Source organism: Electrophorus electricus, chromosome 11 (assembly GCF_013358815.1).
Source record: "Electrophorus electricus isolate fEleEle1 chromosome 11, fEleEle1.pri, whole genome shotgun sequence".
Taxonomy (NCBI): domain Eukaryota; kingdom Metazoa; phylum Chordata; class Actinopteri; order Gymnotiformes; family Gymnotidae; genus Electrophorus; species Electrophorus electricus.
This window is the reverse complement of record NC_049545.1, coordinates 7,695,364-7,705,818: the sequence shown is the minus strand read 5'-3', so window position 1 is coordinate 7,705,818 and position 10,455 is coordinate 7,695,364. Positions and strand designations below refer to the sequence as shown.

At 36.1% G+C, this 10,455-nt stretch overlaps 1 protein-coding gene and 1 long non-coding RNA gene across 3 annotated transcripts; both read right to left on the bottom strand.

The window, feature by feature from the left end:
- Positions 1-164: 164 nt before the first annotated feature.
- On the bottom strand, positions 165-2,425 carry cxcl18a.1 (chemokine (C-X-C motif) ligand 18a, duplicate 1). Its single transcript, XM_035531666.1, has 4 exons — positions 2,274-2,425; positions 2,129-2,164; positions 1,078-1,155; positions 165-426 (listed from the first exon to the last, which is right to left on the bottom strand). The coding sequence occupies exons 1-4, from the start codon at positions 2,399-2,401 to the stop codon at positions 336-338; spliced, it is 333 nt and encodes a 110-aa protein (XP_035387559.1). The 5' UTR covers positions 2,402-2,425; the 3' UTR covers positions 165-335.
- A 1,986-nt stretch (positions 2,426-4,411) lies between these two features.
- LOC118242221 lies at positions 4,412-6,150 on the bottom strand. 2 transcript variants are annotated; one of them, XR_004776666.1, is made up of 5 exons: positions 6,136-6,150; positions 5,832-5,936; positions 5,460-5,681; positions 4,868-4,951; positions 4,412-4,456 (listed from the first exon to the last, which is right to left on the bottom strand). It is a non-coding gene; the product is annotated as an uncharacterized LOC118242221 (long non-coding RNA). The 2 variants fall into 2 exon arrangements; XR_004776665.1 differs by lacking the exon at positions 6,136-6,150 and having other exon boundaries at positions 5,832-5,965.
- Between the last annotated feature and the right edge of the window lie 4,305 nt (positions 6,151-10,455).

The following is a 10,455-nucleotide window of genomic DNA, read 5'->3' as shown; positions in this document are numbered from 1 at the left end:
TTCTTCTTCTTCTTCTTCTTCTTCTTCTTCTTCTTCTTCTTCTTCTTCTTCTTCTTCTTCTTCCTTATTATTATTATTATTATTATTATTATTATTATTCTCCTCATTCACCCCATATTCCATTTTCCTTTAATTACAAGGAGTTTTACATTTTCAAGTTATTTTACAATCAGTTTATTTTTAAAAGCATTGCAACATTGATACATGAAAGCGGTATTAATAGCAGGACAAAAATAGTGTGGCTCCCAGAAGCAAACAAAATACAAATGGACATTTAACATAAATTCTTAGCCCAGTTCCATACATATCAAAAGGACATTTTAAAAAACTATTCTTTACTGTATTACTGCTTCATTGGCTTCCCTTTCTGTTTGACCCTTTTTCTGCGATAGACAGGTTCTCACCCACTTTTCGTTGAACTTGGCTCTACAGAGGTGAAAGGATTAGGGTGTTTCATTTAAATGTTCACAGTAACCTTAACCAAAAGCAACTGAACCTGACTGACCCCTTGTGTCTTGCAAGTCCTAACATTATATCTGTAAATTCAGATTCATATGATTTTCCTTTTATATTTTGTGATATTAATCTGAGGCAAGCACTGCTGTAATACAACCCAAGCAACATCTGGTAGTACAATTTTTATCAGCCAAAGAAAATTAGAAGATAATTTGATTTTAATTTGATTTTAATTTGAGAAGTGCAGAAAAGTATATGCAGTCTTTTTTTACACCGTTAGGTGGCAGTGTTAATGAATATATTACAGTGCTTATGTCTGTAAACAATACATTAGGCTTACATTTATAAAAACGACAAAAAACGTCAAAGACAAAAATGTCAATGTAGGACACCTCTGTATGAATTTAGTGTATAGGCTATTTTATGCATACCTGATAACCCACCACTTATAAGTTTACAATAATCTTCTCAAAGCACTTTTCAAAAAATGCACATATAATAATAATTTTTTTTCCACACATAATGATTCCACAAGAGGTTTTTAATTAAAATTCTTAACTATTAACTCTTTTGGTATAGAAACATGTTTTGCTGCAGTTTATATGACACATATGTACTTACTTCTTCCAACACTGCTGTAGTCTCTTCCCCTGTTTGGAACCAGGAGCCAGGCACAATGATTTACTTGGCGTTCGGAGGCTGGGTATTAGATAAAGAAATCAGCAGGCTATCAGTGGTATTTTGTGATATGGTAAATAAAACCCCATTTTGCCTTGCATTTGTAATAAATGCAATGTGTTTCACTTAGTGAAGGCTCAGCTTTGAATAACAAGCCTGGATTTAACTATGTGTAGTTGTGTGTCAACCAGACATTTGTCATAACAGTTTCTCTTGCCAACTGCAAGGGAAAATTAATTTTCTTCAGAAATTAAAAGCTAATTTAATTTTGGTATTTATTGTACAGCAAAACTAGTGCCAAATTTTTCATCTGGTAGTGTGTAATGTTGCCCAGTCATGCCTTGACAAGTCTTTAGCATAATGATGAATCAACTTTTAGGTATGGAGACTGAGGATAAGTCATAGCATGTCAGTAAAATAGTTTGGTTAACGTACATCTCACTCTTGGAAAAAAATCCAATCAGTTGATTGTAGACATGAAAAGGGTTGTCTTCATTTTTATTAAAATGGATAGGATAGACTTCTGGACCAGGCACAGGTACAGTTGTTTCCCTTTTTAGTCATGGATCCTTTTAATATGCATATTTTTATGAGTCCCTTGATCTGACACATGCAATCATCTAATCATCTAATTAACCAGCTACTCACAAGAGCATGAAAGTGGAGGAAAATGTGTAAGGGATTTTCGAAAACAAACACTACACCATACTGCTCGATAAAATGTTATGACAGTACATCTACAAGCCCTTGCTCTGTACACGAATGAAATGACCTGTTGCAAAGTTCCTGCTGCATTATTTTTGTGAAAGCATGCTCTTTTATTATGCATGTGTTGCTCTGCTGCTCTTATATGCTTATTGGTAATGTAACATATTATTAAGAGTAGGGCTTACTTACATTATTTGAACTCTGTTGCAGATAGGCTCTGGCATTATCACTTTAAAGTCAGTGATAGAGTTCCACTTAACAAAATTCTTTACTGTGATGCACTCACATTTCTTCCGAATGGTTGTACCAGCAATCCTGTTTTCTGAAAATAGAAGAAAAGAAGAGAAAGAAGAATAAAAGTTTGTGCTCAAATTGTTTGAACAGGTTTTAGGCTGAAAGCATTTCATGACTTAGTACTGGTAGAGCTGTACCTGTGAACCACGTTCAATAAAAGGAAGAATAAAGTCGTTTCCACGATCCTGAGAGCCACCTGAGTCATTTGTATGCTGTTGTTGGAGCGTCTGCCTCTGAGCATTATGAGAAAGTTGTTTGTGCGCATGTGTGTGATTCTGTCTATGAAGGTGTTTGGGGCAGTCTCTCATGTCTATTTCCCATCTTTTTTCCTGTTTTCCCATATTTACCTAAGTCCTTGTCACATGATTCTTAACTCTTAATTGTGGTAATCATCTTTCCTACTCTTTGAAAGGAAAGTATGTGCTAACCATGGAGAACATAAGTCATTTTTCCTTTTTTGTATTTTTGCACCATTGCAAACATCCTAAATAACTAGCATTTATAGCACAGGCTTTCTGTGGTTAACCAGTAGGTGAGGTATGAAGAGATCTGTTAAACCAATGAATTATTTTCTTTGACATGCATGTGACACACTAAAATAATATTGATCAATGGAAAGCAGTCTTAGGTTGTGATGAGCATCCCAATCTCTTAATTGCAAACTTTTCATGATTCAGTAGACATTAGATAAAAGACAACACTACAGATCAATTATATATTTTGCTATGATACTATATTTTCAGGTTGTGGACAAGACAAACTACATTAAAAGCCAGTACAAATAATATGGTCCCAAGTAATATATATAGTCTTTTTGACCTTTTTTCCTATATTTCCTACAAGTTTTCCTACATTCAGACATGGTTATGATTACAAAAGCCTAAACATGCCTTCAGCCTACAGTATCAGTTGGTAGCTATTAAATATGAGCTCCATTTTATTCTTATTTGTTTTACATTCTTTCATCTACTTTTCTGATCATGACTCAGAAAGTGCTCATCCACAACACCACACAAATGGCAAGTCACTGGAGAGGGGAAGGAGGTTATATCACAGTAGGCTAGACAAAAGCAGATAGCAGAATGCAGTAATGAAGTTAGGACAGTTGTCATGTTTACACTCTACTCATTTCACTGGTATCATCCAGTTCTACATCAGTGTGTCTGAACCTCTTATCACTAAAGATGGCAGAATGTTTTTATATGGCAGACAATTTATAATCTAGCAGTGACATTGACATATGTAAAAATTCCCACTGCAATGACATTACCATGTCTATGTCACAGTAACACCTGTCTGTAACTGACCAGTAATTAATAGAGTGGAATGTGTCAACATGTGAGATGTAATCTGTAATTGTACCTTTTACAATATAGTTATAAGGTGTGCCTAATAAAAATCACCACAGAGTATAGGTGCAAGGGCAGTTTTTCAAATTGGAGGTGAATATATATGAATGTAACAAATCAGATAATATATTTGATAAAATATTAAGTATTTTATTGCACCTGCTGACACTTATAAACAGCTTTTCCACTTTTTTGCTGTTCTAATATGGAAATCCCATAAGTTTGTTGTGCCTTTTGATCATATTCTATTCCTAAAATGTACTTATGTTGAATCAATCCCACTACCCTTTAATGTGGTCACCAAAGACCACATTTAACAGCTTGAACTATTAAAGTAATGGAAGGGTCCTTTAAATGCTGATGGGTATTTCATCAGCATTTTAAAGGGAAATGATGAGGACAAAGTGTTGTTGGAGTTAGTAGTTCTGCGTAATGCTCTGCATAGTCATGATGGCCAAGGAATATGAAGCCATTTTACATGAACTCTGTAGTACAACTTTTTGCAACTTTTTCTACAACTGTTTCTAATGCCATGGGGAGGTTCTGGAGTGCAGATAACATTTCCACAGATGTTTTTTAATAATTTGTTATAAAAACATTACAAAATAACTTTAAAAAATATAAAGTATAAAGTAAATAAAACTTCTGGCCAAGACAAGACTGTATTTGGCAGAAGGTTTTGACAGTATTGACATGTGACCCCCTTCATTTTATACGGCTCCTCATTATACCTCTCAGTGGGGGCTAGCCCTTCTAGCAGAATGTCTGGTCTGTGATCCAGACTTTGCATATCATATCACTTCAGGACTGCCACAGCAGAGTGCAGACAATTTGCAATAGTGTGTTTTAGCAACCATCCAATTACACTGGGCTTGATCTCTCCTTCTTAGGTTTGCTGCGGACGGCGCTTCCAGGCCTTTTTTTTCAGTCGTCCGATACATGTCTTCCCATCCTTGCCTTCCTCCTGCTTCCTACAAAAAAGGTTATGACCATATATCAATTGCCATAACATATAATGTAACAATATTTTATGTACCAGGGTGGGTGAGTCAAATATGTTGTGAGCTGGATTTTGTTAGCCATTAAATATCAATATTTGGCTGGTAAAACATTGCGAGAAAATTTCAAAAATGCATCAGACACAGTGTCCAGGAAAATATTCACTTTTGTTTACTAATGCAGGTCTGTATTTTTAAACTAATATAAACAATATGCTGAAGGAAAAACATTGTTTTTTGGGGGGGGAGGGGGGTTGCAGCAGTAGTAACTGACACCACTGGTGTGACCAGAATTATAATCATTTGTTCTGTAAACTGAATTGTTCCTGGATGCTATGTCTGGCAGCAGTGTCTAGTTCACAGTGATATTTGTAGTTTTCTTACTTGAACCAGCATTTTAACAGTCTGTTGCCTTGCCTCCCGTGAGGACTTAAACACACTGGCTGTTTGTCCTTCTGCAGTATAACTCTAAAAACAGGTTCACAAATACAAATTTCTAGATTAAAATGAGTAATATAGATAGTGATATAGATATAGCTAACAAGTAATGATTAATATAAATATAGCTAAAAAGATAAGATGAGCAATTCATAAACAGGAAGCTAGCAAAGCCGCTGTATGCTGTAACTCATATGATCTCGACTTTCCCACAGCCAGAGCCTTGTAATCTGACACTGAAATCAGAAATTGGTCCCTGGGCCCTGTTCCTGGACCTGGGGCATATGCACGAGTAGGAACATGTTGGCTCTCTCCACATGAGCTGCATTAAAGTGAAAATGTAATTATTTAAAAATGTTGATATTGTACACTATAATGTACCTAATAGCCATATTAGATAATGAGATAATGCACCCATTTTATTGAACACTATTCTATCATACTATTTGCTAATTTCAGACTATATTGTTGAAATGTATATTTTGTAATGTTTCAAAAACTCATGCCCATAGGATCGTGCCCATTCAGTATCACTCACCTGTGAAGTAGGTGCAGAAGCCTATAGCCAGGAGAGCAGAGAATGGGGTTATTGTAGGCTTCATTGTAAGACTGCTGGCATTCAGGTTTCTCATGAAGTTTCTTTTAACACTAAAGCGGGAAATTACCAGTTCCCTTTCCACTTCCTGGGAATTTCCACCCATTGCCACTGTAGTGCCAGACTCAGAAATGGAGTTTCCATTGGATTCTGTCAACTGAAAACCTTGGAAATATAGAAAATAAAAGTAATTTGGACATGACAAAAGAAACAAAAGTTTAGAGAACTGATAAGATGGCCCTAAAAAAGTGAAAGTATTTCAAAAGATTAAAGTTTGATAAACATGGGCAAGTGTGTTTCATAGAATTGACTCACTGTGAAAAAACTTCCAAAGGTAGGTGTAAACTGCCGTGTGATTTGTCCTAAGGTCTGGCATTTGTTTGAAGCATATCCATAAGGCATAGTGTCCCTCTGAGTACACTTCAGAATGAAAAACAAAACCTTTCACTGATGCATAAAACCTTACTGTATTTTTGTATTTTGCTTATTATAATCTCTTTCTTTTACTGTCTTTCTTTTCTCTCTCTTCTCTCTGTTTCTCTCTATTTTTTCCCTGCAGCTGGAGAGGTAAAAAAAAAAAAATAGCCTTTGTCAGACTGAATGAAAATAAGGTCATTACAAGGTGAGTGCAGCCTTCCTGCTCTTCATATATACCATAGCAAATGGTGCTGCTCAAAACTGACCCCTGTATTTTTATTCCCTTTAGGTCCCACCTATTGTCCCTGTTGAAAACCTATAACTGGTTACCACAAAGGAAAGTGTTTTCAGATTCGCACCCGGGAGGTGTGCAGAAAATGCTACAAACAGAAATTCCATGCTCTGAATAAACACTGTTCATGTTTTGCTACAGTTTCTGGTTAATGTTTACTTTCAGGCTGCTTTCAGAAATGTGTCCTATGACCAGATAGTAAAAGGTCTTGTGAGGTTATCAGGTTGTCTTGTGTGTGGGTGGATGTTCTGGGAGCAAAAAGGTTGCTTTATTATTATGAACTAAAAGTTAAAATGGTGATCTCAGCATACTGCAAGATTATATTGCTCCATACAGTTATGTTGCTGTAACAGGCTCAAATGTCACTGTGTTTTTTAGCCTGAACTTACAATAGCAGTAATCTGACAATACGACCAGCACTGTAGAGGTTTTTAAATGGTTTACTTTAAAATGAAACAATGTTTCTTAAGGATTCCAGCACTGGTTACAATACCAAGCCTCCCATTTCAGTATCACATTTGTCATTACAAAGTGAATGTTGCTCTCCTTCTGTTCTTCTTACAGAGTAAATGTGCTGCCCCAAACTGACCCCTTTATTTAATTCCCTTTGCATTTCTAAGAAATGTTTTTAAAAGGGATAAGAAAGTTGAAAGACTATTTTATAAGATTTACATAAGTCACATTTATAGCTTTACTTGACATCAGTAGTGGACAGTAGGGACAAATAATATTTATCAGTGCATTCAGAAGTGATGGTGAATTAATGTTAAAGGCTGTCTTTGTTTCAATTCACTACACAAGGTTAAGCCTGTGAGGCATTCCCAGCATTCCCACTGGCATTGACAGAGGAGGTTATAATATATGTAACATTAATGAGCTAAGTATTTGTACTCATTTTCCATTGACTTGTCAGTAAAACTACAGTTTATAATTATCCATTGAAGTAATAGACAGTTCAAGCATTAAATTTAGATTTAACACTCGCTAACACTTTTACAACAACTGAGAGGACAGCTCACGCTAATCACATTCACATGCTCTGACAGGACTGAAAGGGATCTCTCCTTGAACGTTACATGAGTCAGAGGGAGCTCAGAATGCAAGGGGAAGCCCCAGGGCCATGGGAACAGTTTTGTTTAATATATAACAAGCACAATGAAAATGTGCAGTAATACAAAGGGGTGGAAAAGGGGAAAAAAAAATGTGTGTGTGTATGTGTGTGTTGCCTGGAATGTGATCATTGTTTTGATATTTGTTTGGCTAATGATTTTGCCTGCATTCTTTGTGTTTTGAATCCATTTTAGACTACTGTTTGGTGAAATGCTTGAAAATCACAGTGAAAAGTCAAAATGCACAAATGCATTATTAAAAATACAGAGAATCTACATTGCTGGAATTACTACAATCTGACTTGTACTGACACCACAGGTAGAATGTTCACACACTTCAGGTCTGCAGTAGTAATTATCATCACTGATGAGTGAATGAGTGTGTGACAAACAGTGTGATTGTTTCCCTTGTGGAAAAAGTCATGAACCTTTTTGGCATTATCTGTGTAGCTTGTGTAGATGAGAGATAATAGTTGTGGTAGGTGGCAGTTGTAGCTTAGTGGTTAAGGTATTCCACTTGTAGTTACAAGGTTGCTAGTTCAAGCCCCACTGCTGCTAGAGTTATCATTGTTGGGTCCCTGAGCAAGACCCTTAACCCTCAAAGTTGTACTCAGCCAAAAATGCATATGTAAAAGCAACTCTGCAGTTTTGGATAATATCTATATGACAAGTCAAGTCATTAAACTAGACAAATACAGTATTCTGATGTCAATATACCCAAATCTAGTGGGTCACTCGATATACACAGATCAACAAGAACCACTGAGAGGTGAAGTAAATAATATTATCTTATTACTATCTTATCTGTCAATATTAACATTATTCTTTATGGCAAGGGCCTCCTTCAGCAGGATGATGCACATTGCTACTCTGCCAGTTTTTTTAAGTATTGGTTTGAGGAGTATGACAAAGAGCTAAAGTTGACTTGGCTTCCAAATTCCCCAGATCTCAGTCCAATTGAGCATCTGTGGGATGTGCTGGAAAAATAAGTCCAATCTATGGAAGCCCCGACTCACTTGTTCCAGGACTTAAAGGATCTGCTGATGGTGTCTTGGTGCTAGATAGCACAAGACACCTACAGAAGTCTTGTGGAGTCCATGCCTGGATGCGTCACATGTTTTGATGGGATGTGAGGCACCTACACAATATTAAGTAGGTGGTTTTAATGTTATGGCTGATCAGTGTATACTAATCAGGAATTTAATATTTGCACAACATAAAAGGCTTTCATGTTGCATCAACTTTTGATTTCCTATATGGTGGACCATTATATGTGATTTTCAAAAGATTAAGCTGTATTTGAATTATATTGGAATACAGTATTTGACTCACTTTTTTGATTTATTGCACTGTTTTAGGGTCTTAGGATTCTTTAGGATATTTTTCTGATATCTCTAACTTGGTAGACATTAAGTTTCCATACTCTGTTCTAGCTACTGTCTAATGTAGGAGACTCAAATGGGGCTTTAGGATCTATTTGTAGAATTGATCAAAAACCAGGTACCAGGCCAGCAGGCAGAAGGAAATCATTTCCAAAGACAGTTCTTAACAAGCAGATTAGTATTTGGGAGAGACCATCCTCCAGAGGTTGCGGATGGCACTGCAGGAAACCAGTGTGTCCATGCTGAGGTTGTAGTGAGTGCATCACATGTAATTTTTGTAGCTAGATTTTTAAAAGTTTTGCCCAGGCATATACCAAAGGCATGTACTGGTCAAAAAAATTCAGTCTGTATAATATGTTCCTGAAGCAAGGCTTTAACATTATTTAACATGCATGCATGTTTGTTATATTATAGTTTGTTTCAAAAGGGTACCCCTGGGCTAGTTGATGGATAAATGTTTTAAAAATCATGCCTCTTGCTGTCTCTGTTGTGCTCTCAAGGTACAGTACTGTTCAGAATGCTTAGTCAAAAGCATTCTTTTTTAAAAATACATATCTCCTAAGTGTTTTTTTGCTTGTTTACAAAATTAATTCCATTTCATTTTCTTCTATTCAGCCCAAATGATTTCAGAATGATTGTAAAATAATCTTGAAGCAATACTGGTGTCATAAGCTTCAAAAACAGTTTTCCCAATTACATAGCCTATGGATTGGTCTGTGAATGTATTATTTGGATGAATAATGCCAGTCATATATGAAAACGAAAGTATTATAAACATTTTTTAAGTCCATTAATCACCATCTTAATTTCCACTGGATATCCTATATTGGTTGCACTTTGTGTAGGCCTGTGAAATGTGAAAATGTAGGAGTTGAGGGCCAATGATTAAGACAGCAGCAAACTCTTTTCAGGGTTGAAATGTTTAAAGCATAAGACACGGTTTTTGGACCTTTTCACCAGCAGAGGGAGTATGCTCACTGGTCTAAGTAGCAGTAAAAAGTAGGGTGGTTTAGAAGGGGTGGGGGGGGGGGGGCTTTGCATTGTGCTATTTTTGCCTTTGTGTGATAACCTATTGCAGCAACTGATTAGAGCAGACATTTTTCTCAAAAGACTTATTTTATAAGAAAGAATTTGCATGTATAATTATTAAGATGGAGGTGGCCATATTATTTGTTAATCTATTACTGTAGTATTGGCTATGTCATATATAAGAAGGCATATCATGTAAATGTCCCTCTTATATATTTACAATACATTTCCAAATTCACACATCCCAGATGACCACAAACAGAAAAATATTGGTATTGATAGTATAATATTAGGATAGTATTTTTTAATTTAGTTCTAAAATGTGATTTACCATAAGAGATTAACAAACAAGCTATATACAGGGCAGCCCAAGCATGCTTTTTTATTTGGATTTAAACATTTCTACTAGAAACCTACAGACATCCTTCACAATCTCTGTAACACTGCTTCACAGTTAAGCTACATAAGAACAGATCTCCTAGCAGCTGAATTACAAGTGAGCCTTGAAAGAGCTGAGCAATAGGCCTGCCTCAGCAGGCCAGGTGGTTCTGTTGGCCCATACTGCCTCAAGAGATCAGTGTTGTATGGTGGAGCTGGGCCATTAAGGGCTATAAAAGTAAGGACGTTGTAGACAGTGCAGAACGTATTTGTTCTAATTCACACTGTATGACAAATATTACATGACACCTTTTATATCCAAGTCATGCCAG